The sequence below is a fragment of the Tetrao urogallus genome (assembly GCF_951394365.1).
Source record: "Tetrao urogallus genome assembly, chromosome: 5".
Taxonomy (NCBI): Eukaryota; Metazoa; Chordata; class Aves; order Galliformes; family Phasianidae; genus Tetrao; species Tetrao urogallus.
In genome coordinates this window covers 62134292-62153013 of record NC_136818.1, presented here as the reverse complement: position 1 = coordinate 62153013, position 18722 = coordinate 62134292, and the positions used below count along the sequence as shown (strand labels likewise).

Here is an 18722-nt window from a genome sequence, read left to right as displayed (position 1 = left end):
ATCAGGTATTGAAGAAGCAGGGGAGCAGGACAGTAATCAGCTGAAAAAGGTGTCTTATCTCCCCTCGTGTATTTCTGTCATGGCTGTATTATTGACTCTTCATTTTAATTCTGAGTGATTAAATCAGGCAATGGATTGTGTGTTGATGCAGTTGGCTGCAGAAAGCAGATTGAAAGAAGCAATAATTAGGTACATCTTATAAATAAATATCATATCCAAGGAATACACATAGCCTTTGGGCAAATTGCAAGGATGGATTCGTTATGCAAATCAGTCACCAGAGGCTAATATGATTACAGCCTGCTAGCCAACTTCTCTCAGGCTAACTCTCTCCTGTCCAAATAATTTTGCTTTTGGTGAAAAACGAATGGCTTATTGACTAGGGTTAGCAGAGCCCTTATATCTTTGCACCTGGGAGACATCTCAGTTTTCACTAGAAGACCAGAGGCATCTTAGGGGTAAGTCTCTAATCAAGACTGCATAATAAATTTTGAGTTTATATTAGATTTTCAGTGTCTGAGGGACCAGCTCTGTCACAAACAAAACCCACACAGTCATTTGCCTTCCATAACACCTCGCTCATGTCTGATGTGTAGTGGAGAGGTGAATCAAGCTCTACTGAGATCCTTCACACCCCATTTACTGCTGGTACAGAAGCTGCAAAGTGGATGTGCTGGCTCTTAGGTGTGCTGCTGCCTGATGACCTGCATGGCAGAGGAAGCACCAGGTCCGTGCGCACATCATGCCTGCATTGTGGTGATGGTTGTGTCCAGTAGAACAAAAGAAGATGGTAGAGAACCCAGTACCAAGAGAAGTTACAGGAATATCTACATGTGCTTATTTGCTAGGCCTGCAGTAAGTCTAACCACACGAAGTGCAGCTGATTCTTAGTTCATTAATGATAGCTTCTAGTGCTTTCTCAGCAACAGTCTAAATGGAAATTAATGTTTTTCAGTTATTGTAGTTAGAAGGCTGCGTAGCTCTATTAAACATGAGTGTTTTAACATTAGAATGCTGGAATTAGTGAGAGTTACATCTTTTATTTTCCTCTAGGTATTCCTAATCAATCTGCAGATAGCAAGGAGAAACATTTTGAGCACATCAGGAAAACTTTGTAAAATTTGGCGGAATGGTGGCATCCAGTATTGACAGAGTTTTAAAAGGGATTGCGCAGTTTGCCTTAGAGACCATTTGCTTTGAGAAGTTCTGTTTTGCTTTAGGTTAAAGAGCATCATGGTTGTTAGTAGGTCATGCAACTGCTGAAGTTGCTTAAACTCTGGCGCAAAGATTGGGCGTGCTGCTGGAACCTCTGTTTCCTAACTGTCTTATTTCAGAGACATGGGAGAAATAATGCAACAGATGCTCAGCTGGCATAAATCACAGGACTTTTATGGGTTTCAGAATGTCTCTTAAATTAGGGTAGCAGAGGAGTTCTGTGATTAGTAATATTACAATATTTTATCTTCTTGAGGTAAGCATTGTACTTCAAACCTGCATTTAGAACTGCTGGTAACATGACTAGCTCTTTTGTGTGAATATACAGATACAAAATTAAAAGTAAGCCATCCTTTTTTTTTTTTTTTTAAGCATTACAGTTTTCTACTCTGGACACTGACAATTCATTTAGGTAGATTCTTTTTTCTGCAGTTTTGGTCTTGTTTTTTTTAATTATTATTATTATTTTTATTTTTTCTATGTAATTGCTCAGTTGACCACTTGATCTCTCATTTGCTTGACTCAGTATTCCTTCGTTGCTCATTTTTCATAGTAATGTTTGTGCAAAATGTTTACATAAAGCCAATTAATAATTTCTTTAAGAGCACCTTGGAAAGTTCTTTCCACTGGAGATGATGTTCTCCTGTAAGTAAAGAAACTCCAACATTGTAACTGCAAAAACCCAAAAGGTTGATCAATCCTTTGCATCATTTTTCTCCTTGTGATCGAATCTCAGTTGTTTGGTTTTGGGTTTTGTGGGTTTTTCTGTGGGCACCACATAGACTTTTTCTGTTGTGTAGATAAAAGGAAGGCCGGAAATCTGAGATGTGTTGCATCTCCTCTTGCAAGCACTGTGTTGAACTGGGGGAAGAGTTGATTCCAAGGGTCACTTATTACAAAAAATAAAAAAAATCCAACAGAATACTGTTTTCATCTTTTTTGACAGTACAAGAGGGAGACTCTGAAGACAACAAAATATGTGGAGCTTGTTATTGTGGCAGATAATCGTGAGGTAAGAGACTTAAAAGGACATGGGAAACACAGGTTGGAAATGAGTAGCTCTTTTCAGTTTCAGTATGGAATTATAAGGAATGTGCTTCAGATTTAAAAATATATATATATTGGGGCTTTCACATGTCATGCTTCTACAGAGTTAGGCAACAGAAGGCCCTTGAAGATAGGGTAACACTGGTAGTTCTTTGTACATCTCTCTTGCAATATTTCATAAGGAATGTGACATCCACAGGTAATTGGGATATCTGTCGGTAATTCAAGATGTGACAAATGAAAATTCACAGCCCATGAACTGATTGTATCTTCACTGCATTCTGTGACAGCCCTTGGCAGGATTGTCAGTGTTTGGAGGATGCTGTGGGATCCTGCATTTCCCTTTGAAGTAGTGCTTTACCATCACATTGCATGAAGCCTTCCTGACAGTTTGGAAACAGAGCTATGGAGCGAGGAGCCAGGACAGGCTGTAGAAATGTTCCAGTCAGTTGAATGGCAACCAAAGATATGAAATCTTGGATTGAATTATTTTGCTACTTGCATTTGATTTTCATTTGCAAATGTGATGGTCTCTCACTCTCCTTGAACACAGCTAGTTAGGGAGTAACAATTGCTCTGCTGCCAAAGCAGTGTACAGGAAAGTCTTTTCATTTTCACAAAACATCAGCCCCAGACAGATTGCAATATAAGACTTAAGGATTTTAAAGTCCTTATGTGAAAAACAAATCCCATCCCATAGCCTGTGCTTATTATGCACCACATCCTGGTCATCCCGTGGAAGCCAGCAGGAATGTGCAATTGGGGATTACAGAGGGTGACTAAGGACCAAATATTACTAAGTGGCTGCTGTGGGAAAACACTACTGTTTGTGCTGCTAGAACATTGATCCTTTATGTTCCAAGTTTCAGAGACAAGGCAAGGATATGGAAAAAATTAAGCAGAGGCTGATAGAAATTGCAAACTATGTTGATAAGGTAAGAACATGAGAATGATTTCTCTTTTTCAGAAGTTATTGCACTTTCTGAAGGAAAAGTTCATCTCCCAGCACTTGTTTGGAAAATCTTTGTATAAACACAGAGGGTGGTGAGGCACTGGAACAGGTTGCCCAAGGAGGCTGTGGATGCCCCATCCCTGCAGGCATTCAAGGCCAGGCTGGATGTGGCTCTGGGCAGCCTGGGCTGCTGGTTGGTGACCTGCACACAGCAGGGGGTTGGAACTGGATGAGCATTGAGCTCCTTTGCAACCCAGGCCATTCTGTGATTAGTACAAATTAAGCTTCTAAAATTTACATTTATACCTTGTATGAAAAGAAAAGGAGCTTAAAGCTAAAGCCTCCAGGTAAGAGCGAGTCACACGTTTCTTACCCCTTCCTTCCTACAGTAGTAGTTGTCCCCAACCCAGCTCCCCATGTGCTGGTAGTGAAATAATGACAGAGGAAGTATAGTTCAGACCAGAACTTAACAAGTTCTCAAGGACATTAACTCAAGGAGAAGCATTTGTGATTAAAAACAAGCTGCTGAAAACACCTCCACCTCTTGCATAATTGTCTGGCTGACTTATTACTGCAGGACAGGCATTTATATGTTACCTGCTCAATATTAATTTTGCATGTTATGATGTATTTATGTTTCATGCTTAATTTATGCTCAGAAAATGGCAGAGTTATCCAAATGGCTATAATGCATATAAACAAGACAAAGATCTAGTATATGCTTTTCTCAGATTGTCAGCCAAATCTCAATTTGATCGATTCCTGAGTCCTTCTCTACTTTATTCCTACCTTAGAATTTTTATCTGCTCCATCCCTAACGCTGCACCTGCTCCCCCCTTGTGGCAACGCTGGCATTTAATGCTGTGATAGCAGTGTGCAACAGTGCAACAATTGTTGTTTCTGATTTCTCTTTAGTTTTATAGGCCACTAAATATTCGAGTAGCCCTGGTTGGAGTGGAAGTGTGGAACGACATGGATAAGTGCTCTATTTCTCAAGATCCTTTCACCAGCCTGCATGAGTTTCTGGACTGGAGAAAGCTAAAACTACTACCTCGTAAACCCCATGACAATGCACAGCTAATAAGGTAGAGTTTATACCATGAATAACATTGGCTGGATTGGGTTCTCTCAGCTGTTGGGGTGGTCACTTGTGCTCCTTAAGGGCTGTCTTTCCTCTCTGCAATCACAAAGTGTTTTGCTGAAGCCTTCAGACGCTCCAGACAATCTGCTTCCTCAGCAATATCTCTTAGTTCTAGAGCTTTCTTGGATACAACAACGTGGCAGGCTGAATTTGTAATAAGCAATATTTCAGGTGTGAATTTACAGTCAGTTTAAGGCGATCTCAGTGTAAACTGTTACTGAAGAAGGCAGTCCTGCCCTCCCCACTGCAGCAGAGCTGAGGGGATATTATTGTCGAGATGGTATAGACATCTCAGGGTTGGGTTGAATGGAGCTTTAGGCAACCTGATCTGGTGGAAGCATCCCTCACCATGGCAGGAGGGCTGTACCAGGTGACTGTAAAGCTCCTTTGCAACCCAAACCATTCTGTTATTCTGTCATCTGAATCCTGTTCCTTAGTAGAATGATCTCAGTAAAAATTCAAAATACATTCTGGATAGGATAATTGATTTCCACTTATGACTTAATGTTTAAGTAACCTTTTACCTGGCTGCTCAAGTGTAGGGAAAAAAAAAAAAAAAAAAAAAAGGCAAAACCATGAGTAAGAGAAACACCTCCGTCTCAAATCTGTCTTGATCCATGTATTATTTCAACCAATGAACAATCCCCTCTGCTACAAACAGACTTAGTAGTTAAAGGAAGTTCTCTTTACTCACTGCATTTATTTTCTGACATTATTCAAACTGCCACAAATCATTTGATTACTCTGTATGTGTATTAATACTTGGCTTGCAAAAGCTAAATTCTCTGCTGTGTATTACAGCAAGTAGCATATAAACTTCCCATGGCATTAAAGTAACCCTTCCTTGATTGAGAGAGAGTACTTTTATGTTTGCATTTCTATTCTCAACTTCAATCAAGGAAAAGAAGAAAGAGTCACATTACAGAAGTAAATCCAAAGGACGGTGATCAAATGGATCTTTTTCATAGCAGGGATTCTGTCACTGTCGGTTTAGCAAGTTGGCAAAGCTAATCTGCACATTTTGTTGTTTTCAAACCTGCAAATGTCTGGAGCTGACACATTTGAAATGGGATACTTGAGGCTGGCAGAAACACAAGACTTTAAATAATGAGGGTGATATCTTGGCACTGAGTGGTGATTGTGCAATTCTCCTTTTCCTTTTCCTCCCTCCTGCAGCGGGGTGTACTTCCAGGGGACAACCATTGGCATGGCTCCCATCATGAGCATGTGTACTGCAGAGCAGTCTGGAGGGGTCGTCATGGTAAGTGGCAAAAGCACAGAGCTGGAACCTCTCCCAGCTGCTGCAATGTGATCTCAAGTGTTGTAGTGCTGCGTTCAGTACCAGAACGTCAGCTCCTTTTAGTCACATTTTCAGTCTCAATAATATCCATATCAACGAGCAGCTTGAGCGTAAGTATTTTAACTCGTAGTTTGCATCGTGGAAAGCATAAAACTGAAATATGGTGTTAAAACATAGCATGGCCTTCTTTCAAGAATCCTCTGCTTCTGGTCATCGTTATGTCAAAGGAAGAGGTGCTATGAAGGAAGAGAACCGGAGGATCTATTTGTTATGCACCTGAGTATACTAGTGTTACAGGCAACAACAGGTCTATCCTGAATCTTTTATTATATTGATTTTATTCTGTATTTACAGAGTTCATTATGTAAGGTATTACTTTCCATCTTTGTAGCACAGTGTTTTTGTTATGTTGCCAGATGAGTATAAACAATAGCAGCATTTATTCCACCTAAATCTCTCTTAGAGAGTATTACAGGTAGTGTTGTTAGATGCTGGATGTGACCAACAAACAAGCAGCTATCTTAGCCAATATCTGCCAGTAGTTCTGGGATGCTTTCTTTGGGGAGGCACGGGGGGAGGGAAATGTAAAAGAATGGTTTGAATTTTGAAAACAGTGTTTTGTGCAAGGGAGGGGAAAGCAGTTTTGAATTAACTATGCTTTTCAGTACAAGTACTTGAAATGAAATAAGATGTGTACTCAAAAGCTTGCAGGCCACTAATAGGCTCTGCTGGTAGCCTCAGCTCAGCTCAAGAGCCGAAAGCCAGGAAGCCCTAAAAACCTCAAAGATGTTCTTTATTTTTGAGTTCGTGCTGGAAGTGCCTGAAAACTTTTGGTTTTTTTCTGTGTTTTAGTCTAGGCTTCCCTCACATTAGTTGATTTAGTCATCCTCTCCTGTATCAGTGAGGAGGAGCTGAGGAATGCACTATGCACTGAGTTTGCATGGTCTCAAACCTCTCAGTTCTTCAGAGCACTGCAAGGCCAACCTGGAGTCCAAGACACCAAGATTTTTGCCTCAGGACAATCCACACAGCAGAGTGCCCCCAGAGATACAGCTCCTTGAAGCCAATGTGTTTCTTCTTAACTAGCATCCAGGCTGAGCCTGGCCCATAATGAACGGTTCCTTTGTGGTCTCTGAAACAATCAGGCAAGAAGCCATTCATGAGATATGATATATTGATGATCCAGATTGGGAAGGTTTATGTGGTGAGCAGGAGAGATGAGGAGTAGGAAAGATCAGGGAAAACAATCAAATCAGGTGGAGGAAGTCACATCAAAACTGTAGAAAATACAAAGGCTTCAGTCTCTTGTTGGCTTTAGAAACCAAGTCTCTAGTTTGTGTTTGTTACAGCTTTTTGTTGTGTATCATGAGGTTAGGTATGAAAGGAAAAGGAGGCAGAGAGGAAGGGAAAGTTGCAGAAGTCTCCCAGTGCACTTCCAACTCTTGGCAAAGACATAAATGAGCCACCCGGCCCCATTTTCCCCATTCCTCCCTCAGGGTAGCAGTCACTGCTTTGGCTTTATCTGCAGTTGGTCATACTCTTAACAATGACTGTTTGTTCTTTTAATTTATAGCATAAACTTTAAAATGCGCTGCAGTATTTTACAGCAAATCCCATCCTCCTCACTCTGGAAACTGGTGTTTAAAGAAAAACAAAACAGGGGAAAAAAAAAAAATCATTCCAGTAACCGAAAAAGAGGAACCAGTATTTCTTTAAAGTGTTCCCAGGGCTCTGACAGAGAAGAGACTGATTCATATGTCCAGGAGAAACCCAGGGTCTGTGGGGAAATCGTAACCAGGCTGCAGCTTCAGTGGAACGCGTTGTTTCCCAGAGACTCCAACCCTGGTGAATTGAAATGTTTGAGGTGCAAATTAACCTGAGGCTTGCACAGCATAGCTAGGGATGTTTTTCTTCTTCAAGCAAGTCATCAATAAGGAGCCGAATCCAAACCGAGCAAATTCTCACGCTAAAACCCAGGTGGGCAGCTTCCAACCTCACCCCTCTTGATTAACAAAGGTTGATTCAGGTATGCACAGAAAAGTCTTGATACATACATGCAGACAAAAAGCTCTAAGTCTGGAAAATGTGCAAATGAAATAGCTTTTAACATGGGAGGCTATGGAGTTGTAACATCTCAACACTGAATGCTGAGCAGCCCTGATAATTTCATAATGGCCATCCCAATCCTAACGTCCAACCTCAGAGAGTTCCCGGCTTTGAAAACAGTTCAGAAGGAAGAGAAAATGGAGTAAGTGCATGAGAAACCAAATGAGAAGCTTTTGAATGTAAATTTGGGAAGAGCAGAACCATGCATGATCCTGACCTTTTTTGCAGTTATCCAGGTCTACCATAAGATCTAAATTCCACTCGAATTCCATACCTAATTTCTATAGACCTTAGTAGGCAGTTAAGCTAAACAACTGTGGAACAGAAGCAATGAATGGCTGAAATGAAATTAAAGGTATATTTTTGAAAACTTACATTCTTTACAATGGAGTGAACTTGCATGAAAAGTACAGGGATTGGGGTATGAAAGTGTTCTAGCTGTAGGTGACAGTATTTTATTACTGAGGTTTCAACTGAATCCCACTGGAATGAAGCAGAGTTCAGCTGAAAGCAGCTGCCTGTTTTATGCAACATCTTTTAATGTCTTAACAATGGTTGTGAAACTGTTTGGTAATGACTTTTACTACTCAAGTTAGCTTTAAAAGTAGGAGGTGGAATAAATCAGTCACATTGCTATTCATTTCTTTAGTAGTTGCAATACTTAAGTGGTCTCAGTATCAAATGGGGGACATCTTACTGTTTGTTTTGATAATCTCCATTTATGCTGTCTTCAAATAACCTCTGTTGCTGAGACATCACATTCCTTGTTTTAAAAACCCACTCCAGAAACTGATAAAATTGCATTCCAAGTGGATCTGAGCTAGTAATGAGAACCGCATGGGATGTAATAATTGTTTGCTTATTCAAGTCCCAAATTACATTTCAGGTCATTTATTGCTGCAGTTCTGAAGTGGACAGCATGAACTCTTATTTCTATTTTTAATTGCCAGTGCTGGAGGTGCTCAGATGAGCAGAGTCCCTTTGTAATACCAGCACAGAGCCTTGCAGGCTGAGGAGCTGATCTCAGTTTGTTGTCTATATGGTTGATTCACAACTCAGAGGAATTTCTGAGGCTGGACAACACAGCAATAATTTCAAGGCATCCATCCATTGCTTCGCCAGTAAATTATGTGGAATTATGTAATTGTTTTCTTAATCTTCAGTCCCGGCTTGTTTTCCAGTTGTGTGAGGGGTTGTGTTCTTTTTAGGACACCAGATTCAATTGAACTGAATACCCTAGGTATTTCATAATTTACTGTAAGAACGAAGACAAATCAATCTGTATGTGACCAGTATCTAGATAAGACATCTCCATACGTAGGCACTGTGCAGGAGTAAATATTTTCCTGATTATTACAGATTATTTTGCTGCATACGTTTCCATGTTGATCCTTTTCCTAGGACACGTGGTACAGCTCCTTTCTTCAAACAAACATTTCAAAAGTTAACTGCACACCAACTGGCTGCTATGTTAGTCACGACATTTTGATACTGTTATTTCTTTTAATTCAGGAAAAGCAGGGAAATCTTTTGTTAAAAGATGAAACTGCTTTTTGGGTTTTGGGTACTTTTTTCAGCTGAAAAAGTAGTTCCTTGTTGTTGGAATTCAATTGTATTCTCTTTTTTTTTAATTATTCTTTTTTCTATATAAGGATTGAATTACTGAAAACATTAGCACAGCCAGATGGAAGGAGAAGCTCTAAAGTCATGGAATCACAGAATGGCTTCAGTTGGAGGGGATCATCTAGTTCCAAACCTCTGCCATGGGCAGGGCTGCCAACCACCAGACCCCTCCCCAAGTCATAGATTAAAAGCTTCATTTATAGATAGTTGATGTCATGGACGCTTTTACCTTTCACTTCTTTTTAGTCTGAAGATTGACTTAGATTATACCAGGAGTTATTTAAACTGAATATATTCATATATGCTTTTAGAGCAGGCAGCTGTACACAGTAATTCCATTTACTGACTGATAAATAGTGGATCATGCATTTATATTACATGTTTATGCCTTTGGGGAAAGATTTTATGTGAGTACAGTGGATATTTTTTCCCTCAAGGAAAGTGATCGATGTGGAAATGTCTCTTTCTTGTGGTTCAGACAAAACATCAGTCTGATCAGCAGCTTTTAATCAAACCGTGCAGGGAATTTCTCAGAAGTAGTTGTCCAAAAAATCCAGCATTTCAACAGGGAATAATGTTAATATTTCGATCTTGATACTTGCAGCATTTTGAATATTCATAGGTGTTAACTGAAGGGCATTGAAGATTTCATCTTGCTTTGTTCTTTAATTTAAAAAACAAACAAAGAAACAAACAAAAAAAAAAGGTTTTAAGGGTCCTTTGTCTTTCCTACAAGGCTTGAAAACTCTTCTTGGACTTTCTGGCATTAAAGAAACAGTATGATGAAGATAGAACAGACCAAGGGAAATCTCTTGCTTCCTTTGTAATTTGCCTCCTGAAAGGATGGATCTTTTTGTTTTTCCCACATCACACTCATCCTCTCCCATAAATGATTGCCCTTCCCCATGCTCCACATCTAAGTTACTGTTTTCTGCCACTGCCATGTCTTGGGAAGTTTGGGGAGTTTTTCAGCAGGTAAATGTAAAGCCCTCAATAAAGATATGGCCCATATGTTCAGAGTTGCCTGATGGCCTTGAATATTTGATGTGCTGAGAAAGCTGGGTGGCCAGGACGGATAGGCTGCTCTGAAAATCCCAATTTGCATCTGGTATTCATGAATGGATTTTAAATTGTGTGCTTTTAACAACAGTATTACCGTAGCTGGTAAGTTCATAAAGCATTATGAGGAATAGGACCTTGGAGTGGGACTGTGTATTATCAGTTGCTTTCATATTTTGACCGCTATTATATATATATTTTTTTTTTCTTAAGGATCATTCAGAGAACCCTCTAGGTGCAGCAGTCACCCTGGCTCATGAGCTGGGCCACAATTTTGGGATGAATCACGATACGTTGGAGAGGGGCTGCAACTGCAAAGCATCTACTGACAAAGGAGGTTGCATCATGAACCCTTCTACGGGGTAAGTGTGAGGGGTGTTGTTGCACTTAGAGTGGAAAACAGTTTGGTTTTTGTGTCTCAGGTATTTTTAAAGGAAAAATGAAGAGTTTCAAGACCTGTCAAATCTCTTTGCAGTTATCCCCCTCAAGCTGAAACAATTATACTTGTTATCAGTGCAGGACATGTACCCTTGTACTTTTCTATTTCCATATTACCAGTGTGACAGACAGAAATGCTACAAGCAGCTGGTTAAGCTTTTCTTAAAAACTGAACTGCATTGCAAGTGGTGAATCAGAATTTCAGCCTCTCTCATCTTGCCAACAGATTTTCATAGTCATAATAGGAAATGAACGATGTCCCAAGGCCAGGACTAAGATGACTGTGTAGGAAATAAAGCAATGCAGGAAATATATTATTATTATTAGACTCTCTGTAAAGTCTTTGTGTTGTGCTGAGAAGATTTTTAGTTTTGCACAGACTTTGGCATTTGACCCTTTGTTGATGTGCAGTGGTATTAGCATATGAGCAGATATGTGGACAGAGAAGTTTGGTGTTTTTGTAGACATGAAAAGCACAGGCGCCATAACCAGGTAACTAATTACAGCTTGCTCCTCTGCAATTTAAAATACTACTTGAAAAATGAGCAATATAATGAATGAGCTCTTCGTGTCCACGTTCAGACAAGAACCAATAACATTAAATGGAAGAAAAAAATGAGGTTTACCAAAGTTTACTGTTGGAAAGTGGCACGCTGGACTGGGTAGCCCACAGAAATGTCACTGACTTGAAGCTGCAACCACTCAGGCAAATATCTGTCAGCAGCATCTGGTAGGTGTAGCTGGATTTGCCATGGGGCGAGTGGATGGTCTAGTCTGATCTTCTGGTGTGTCTTCTAGTTCCAACACTCTGTGCGTGCTTAAACCTTATATGTACGTTGCTTAGAAAATCTCTTCTGGGATTTCTTTTATCAGCTCAGCTTGCTGGGAAACTGCATGTTTCTGAGGAAGGAGGGCAATATGGGAGAGGGCAGGGAGCGTTGGGCAGGATTGCTCCCTGCTGGTCAGCCAAACAACAGCTTTGGCACTTCTTCAAAGGCAAGCTGTCACTCTCCTTCAAGGCAGAAAAAGGGATTCTGGCCAGAGGCCAAACACAGCAAGTTAAGAGACAAACAATGAAAAAGAGAGTTGTGTGCTTAGAGGAGAATGAGAGTGGTTTGGGAGAGAAAAATAGCTTGGCTCTTCTGAAACAATAGGTAGTAAATATCCCTGCGGAATTGCATTCTGCAGCAAGTCAGGGCTATTAAACACACTGTGAAAACGAACTGAAGGTGGCTCTGAAGAGAGGTGATATGATGGTGGGTATGCAGTGGGCAGGCAAGTCTGGGCTCTGAGCTCCAGAACGAGGCATGCAAGATTTTGTCATCTCAGCTGAGATGCTAGCTGGGCGTCCAGTTGCTCTGCTTTGGGAAATAAATACTGGAGATGCAATCAGGACAGAAGCTTCTAGATGTTTTCCAAATTCAGCCTGTGGATGTATCTCTAACATGAGGTTAGCTAGCTTTTCTGTGGTTCTGCTTTCAGCACCATGGAATTATAGAACCACAGAATGGCCTGGGTTGAAAAGGGCCACAATGCTCATCCAGTTCCAACCCCCTGCTGTATGCAGGGTCACCAACCAGCAGACCAGGCTGCCCAGAGCCACATCCAGCCTGGCCTTGAATGCCTGCTGGGATGGGGCATCCACAGCCTCCTTGGGCAACCTGTTCCAGTGCAGCCCAGTGGATTTATCAGAAGGTGTCCCTGGTATGCCAGTCCAGTCACTTGGCTCTGGGCACATCCAGAGTAAGGTTTTGTACCTGCTCACTGTGTTCCTTCAAGCACCTCAGCTCGCTTTATCCCAGGGTTTCAGCAGCACCCTGGTGGCTTACCAGCTGTGCTGCCTTAGCAGTGCCCTACCCAACACCAGCACTTCATAGGTATGGAACCCTGAGGTGTACCAAAGCTTTGTCGCACTCTCTGGATTTTCACCAAACTTTGTCTACAACTTACACCCCAGGAAGAGTTGTGACATTCACAGGAAAGAGTGTACTGGTGTGTTTGCAGTGATTAGTGAATTATAAATGGAGATTTTAACATTGGGTTTGTAGCCTTAGGCTTTACCTTCATGCTGTGCTGTCGATATGTAATAAGTATTCCAGGCGAATACTTTATGCCTTAAGCCAAACTGCATTTTACCAATTTAAAATTAACACTTTCAATATTTACCCAACATCTGACCAACAGTAGTATTCCTCTGAGCACCATTATTCAAGGAACATCGAACAGTTCTCAACTCTGCAAGCGTCAGTTAAGAGAAGGTCAAATTAATATTCATTTTTGTCAGTGACACAGCCAGTGTGATTGAGTGCACCTCCAGCAAGTTTGCAGAGGACAGTAAGCTGCAGGGTTTGGTGCGTGCAACACACGGGAGGAGGAGGATGCCATCTGGGGGGAACATGTGAGGGCAAAGTTCTTGAAGCTTGACAAAGTCAAGTGTGAGGTGCTGCACTCTGGTCAGGGCACTCTCAAGCACAAACACGGGCTGGACAGAAAATGGAATGAGAGTGACCTTGAGGAGGACTCGGGGTTTTGGTTGATGAGAGCTCAGTGTGAACTAGCACTTTCAGCCCAGAAATCCAATTGTATCCTGGGCTGCATCAGAAGACAGGGGTGGCAGCAGAGCAAGGGAGGTGATTGTCCCCTTCTGTTTTCCCTGAGACCCCAGATGGAGAACTACATCTGGGTCTGGGGCCCCCAGCATAAGAGGATATGGACCTGTAGGGGTCATTCCAGAGAAAGCTATGAAGATGGTCAGAGTACTGGAGCACTTCTCCTGTGAAGAAAGGTCAAGGAATTGGGCTTGTTCAGCCTGGAGAAGAGAAGGCTTTGGGTATGCCTCACTGAAGCCTTCCAGAACCTGTAAGGAGCCGTCAAGAAAGGTGAAGAGGGGCATTTTACGAGGGCATGTAGTAACAGGACAAGAGGTAATGGCTTTAAACTAAAAGAAGGCAGATCTTAAATTTGGCATAATGAAGCAAATCTTTGTGATGAAGGTGATGAGGCATCAGAGCAGGTTGCCCAGAGATGCTCTGGAAGGCCTCACCCCTGGATATGATCAAAGCCAGGTTTGGGCGACCGAATCTAGTGGGTGGCAACCCTGTCCACCTCAGGGGATTGGAACTAGGTGGTTTTTAAGATCCCTTCTGCACCCAAACCATTCTGATTTTTCTATGAATCTGTGATATTCCCTACCTGAAAAACATCAAAACACAGAACTTGTCAAGGAAGCTAAATACATCTGGAGAGAAGTTTGTTCTCTCAGTGTACTCACTGGCACTCGCACTGTGCCCTTCTAATTTCTGTTGGTTTAAGCTAAATTTGATACGTAAAAGAAAAGGAAAAAAAAAAAATCCTTGGGCTGAAGTAAAAAGCATGAGCTGCTGAGAAGTCCTTATCTAATCTCTAAAAAGGGTAGGAAATATCTGGGCTATAACAAAAATGCCTCTGCAGACTTGACTTTAGAGTCATTGGAGTGGTTCTGCAGCAAAAGGGAATGTTTGAAGACTTTTTACTTAAAAGTGATTTCATTAATTATTGCCATCTTCTTTCAGTTCTTATGTTTCAGTCTTTGAAGAGGTTAGCATTAAAAAGTCATCTTGGAAATTACTTCTTGGTGGAAAAAATCTCCAGGGATCAGTCTGGAATTTAAACTGTTGGATCTATCCTTTAATGAGCTTCTTAAAGCTTTCACTCCTAAAAGATACCAGCAAGATGTGTACCTCTGTTGTGTGAGCAACAAATGCCTTAAGGACCCAATATTTCAGCAGAATATATTTTGTGTGGCATGGAATTAAGCGTATGAAACCAAACCCACAATTTGTGGCACTCCAGATCTTTTAGAGACTCAAATATCTCCTACGGAAACCACATAAATCCTGCTGTGTGGGTTTTTACTGCAAAAATAGTATCAACAAGGAAATGTTTAGTATTATCACATTGTTCTCTTTTTATGTGTATGTTTAAATGTTATTTGTTCATTTCTTTTAGTTGTTTTGACCATAAACTGTTTCAAGTGAAAAGAAGGTGATAAGGAGTCTTAAAAGAGATTTGCAAATGTTTTTATTGTGATTGCAGTATCTCAAAACAAAGGGGCTATGCTGAGTCAGCAAGGCCATCTCACTATTCTGCTTGTTTTCCAAGTATTTCCCTAAATTTTCCGCTCTTGGGAATGCAAATATTCTTCCTGACAGTTACATAAAACCAGGAGAGTTATAGTGAAATCCAAGGCATTGCTCCAGATTTATATCACTGCAACTAAACAGAATTTACCACAAACTGCAGAGCAAAATTATGCCAACTACCTGTGATAAGTTCTTTAATGATTTTGAAAATGTACTGTTTATGTGCTGCTTCATCAAAACGATGCACTGTTATCTCCCTGGTGGTTGAAACCAGGTGAGTTTCCCCAAACTAGTTGAAAGCTTCATATACATTTGAAACTTCTAGCCTAGCCTTAAGGGGAGCCAAACATTTTTAGCCATCCATCTTCCCTCCAATAAACCTAATGGTTTATGCTTCACCTCATCCATGTCTGGGTCCTTGCCAAGACCATGCTCTTCTAATTTATATATGGGGGACTTGCACAGCCGACTGCTCTTCAGGGCAGACGAGTGTACTGTAAATGTGATCTTCATTACAGTTAACAGAATATTCCTTGATGCTTCCCCATGTTTCTCCTGCAGCTTAGGTGTTAACGAGAGCCCAGGAATTCACAAAGGATAACTAATCTTTCTAAGCACATTCAAATGCTGAACCTGTTGTAGTCTCTAACCCTTCTCTGAGCCCGGTGACAAGGAAAGCTGCTTTCCTTGTCATCTCCCAGAAATGTGTTGCTCTTATCAGGATCAGGAGAATTCTTGTTGCTGTTTCATCTTGGCCAAAGGTAATTGAAATGCCAGGCAGGCTGCTAGGGTAGAGCAGTTCATTTCATCTCTTTTTGAACTTCCACATACAGTAGTAGGTTTTCACCATTCAGACAGAAAAGGGGATGACTGGGAAAGGGTTGCTCTTCTCCCCTCCAGCCCCCTTTGCATTTCGCTGTGGGAATGTTGTACCTTTGAAAACAAGGATCAAGAAACAGCACTGTGTGTCCAGTCTCCCAGGTCCTGCCACACACCAAGCATAGCCTGGCAGCAGGTCATGTAAGTCTACCCTGACTTTTTTTTTTATCTTGGCTCTGTGCTGCTTTTCTTCAGTGACCGTGATGAAGAGATGAAATGCAAAAGAACTGAAAATAGCAAATCATTCGGAAAATAAAAATATTGTACTACTAAAACAACTTTTTTCAAGACATGGATTCAAGTTTGTGGGGTTTTTTTAGGAATTACAAAACCCAACTTGCTGAGAGAGGGCTTGGCCATTACTATTTGCCTGACAGATTTTTAAATAAAAGAATATCTCTTCATCAACATTTGTTTCAATCTAAGCTCCTCAGCGGTCCTGCTTTTCCTCTGTTCTGATAATTGCCTTGTCCAGGACGTGTGCTGGTTTGCATCCTAGCGATGACACGTATGTAGTGATAGGGATGGGGAGATGTGTGGTGCCATGCAGGAAGGTCTGCACCAGTAATATAAACAAGGAAGCAGCTCCTCCGTGATAACTGCTCTGCACAGCAACTCCTCTCTGTCATGTTCCTTTTACTGTGATGTTGCTTTAGAAAAATCAAAGAATGAGATGAATCCCTCTATGCCTGGCTCTTTTTTCCAGTTCTTATCTTGGATCTTGCGTTACCATTTCCATTTTTGCAGCTAGAGTTTAAAGGCAGTATATCTTTCTGATTTGGTCAGGTTTTAAATTCAATTTGCTCAGATAAATATGACTGCATTTGTTACAGGGAAGTGGAGCTCGGACTGTGACCGTGCTGGTGGAAATGCCCGTGTTTTGCCTTTGCTGCAGAGTGCCTTGGGGTTCTACTGCAGCCACAGACCAAGATTTTGTGTGGTGATCATAAGTGAGGGAAAAGGAGAAATGTGATTTAAATCAATTCTTAAACTTCTCAGATATTTTAGAGGATTTTTGTGGAACTGTGGCTTGCAGTTGAAAAGAAAAACTAATTTTGAGTAATTGCTTTGCAGTGCACAATTTCACATTAATTATTAAGCTTTGGAGGCAGGATCTGGGGGAGGAGGACAGTCAAGAGCACTTAGCAGTAGTTGAACTGGAGAGGTAGAAAAACAGTGGTTTGTTTACTGTAGAAATTTGCAGACTTTCTTTTAACAAATCCAAAACGCATTCACTATTACCAGTATGTTTTTAGGTAAAATTTACACCTTTATGGTTAGAAGTAAAATAAAAAGCAGCAAGAAGGTATGGATTTGTGAATGGGATCGAGAGCAAAACACGATTTACTAAGAATTGTCTGAGTGACGTTCCCAAACTAAACTAATTGAAGTATTGCTGAGGAGAGATGGAGAAAAGTTAAAGATAGGAAGGACCGTCAGGAGAGTTTCTTTCAGATGCTTGTGAAAAACAGCATCAGTACATACTATGTTTTAATTCCCCCAGGGAACAATTAGGTATTCTGCACTGAACGCTGAGTATATTAGCTATAACTAAGCTAAATGAAATATTTAAGTGAAAGCGTAGTGTTCTTTCCAGATGTCTACCTCTTCATGAGTGACTAAAAAGTGATGTGTATGTTTGGTGGCCCTGCTAGGCAGGGGGGTTGGAACTACATGATCCTTGAGGTCCCTTCCAACCCGGGTGATTCTGTGATTCTGTGTGATTCTGTGATTCTGTGATGCCAGCCAAGACCCTTCGTAGCACAGAAGATGTCATAAATGAAAGTTTTCTCACTTGCCCCTGGGGATAAGTTGGTCTGTGGGTCTGCTGTGCAAGTGCTCTAAGCACCCAAGAATTAGGTTAGGAAGCATTTGTTCTTTGATGAATGCTTTAAGCCGTTTCCCAGCTGTTTTGAAACTAGCTCTGTATGATCTAGGAGATGCAGCTATCCTTGAAAGGCAGCTTTCCTGCAAGTGAGAAACTAACAGTAACATTTGGTGTTTTGCTTTCATGCATAAACTTTTGATACAGATTCTTACGTGTTCAGACCTCCAGGGTTTTTCCAGTGGTTGCCATCTGTGTAAGGGCAGAATTTTCTGTGTGTGAACTGGCTCTTGAGGTGCTCGAGCCATTGCTTTGCATCTTCTTCCCCAAACCATGAGGGTCCAAGGGTGCTCTGGAAGTGCTCCCCAAAGCCACCAAAGTGCCAAAGCTTGGGCTGATGGGACTGGGTGTTTGTTCCCTCTGTTAAAGTAAGTCTTAGACCATGGGTGTGTGGATTATGGAATCTGCATGCAGGTTCTCTGTACATAAGCCATAGTTATTTCTGATTGTCAAATTATACCCGCAGCAAAGCAGTGAAGTAGTGTTTTGGGCAATATGCCCTGTGGATCTAACCTCCAACTTGTCTTATTGCTGTGTGATGGTTTATTTCCACCTCTGGTCAACTGGACTAGAGCTTTGTGGGGCTATGTGGTTATCCAGGTCATGGAAACCACCCAAGTTAAATGTCAGGGCAGAAGAACGGTGACTATTACGTGGTGATCTGCTTGGTAGCTGAGGCACACAGTTATCCTGGTGTAGCTGTGAACAGCAGGATTGGGGCAGGATCAGGACGTGCTCAGCAGCTTCTTTGTCTCCCTCCACCACCAAGGGACCAGCACCCTATTTCTAAAGCGTGTTGTTGAGTAGTTCCTGTCTTTAAATGATGCTGAAGGTCTATTCTTCCCTCATGTATCACCCATTGCCATTGATGAGACTTAGGACTGCACATCAAAAGAAGGCTAGTGACAGTAATGATGGTTTTATAATGCATAAATATATTTTTGCATGATAGATAG

General features: G+C 41.3%; 1 protein-coding gene across 2 annotated transcripts in view; it reads left to right on the top strand.

The window, feature by feature from the left end:
• The window catches only part of ADAM12 (ADAM metallopeptidase domain 12), a gene marked incomplete at its 3' end in the record, with an annotated part of 167553 nt that overhangs the window by 109891 nt on the left and 38940 nt on the right, over window positions 1-18722 (top strand). Inside the window, exons 7-11 of one of the 2 annotated variants that reach the window (XM_079536500.1) lie at window positions 2162-2227; window positions 3126-3197; window positions 4130-4299; window positions 5532-5616; window positions 10657-10805. In XM_079536500.1, the coding sequence (XP_079392626.1) occupies window positions 2162-2227; window positions 3126-3197; window positions 4130-4299; window positions 5532-5616; window positions 10657-10805 (542 nt within the window). The remainder of the gene's footprint in view (window positions 1-2161; window positions 2228-3125; window positions 3198-4129; window positions 4300-5531; window positions 5617-10656; window positions 10806-18722) is intronic. The other variant, XM_079536501.1, reaches the window with a different exon arrangement.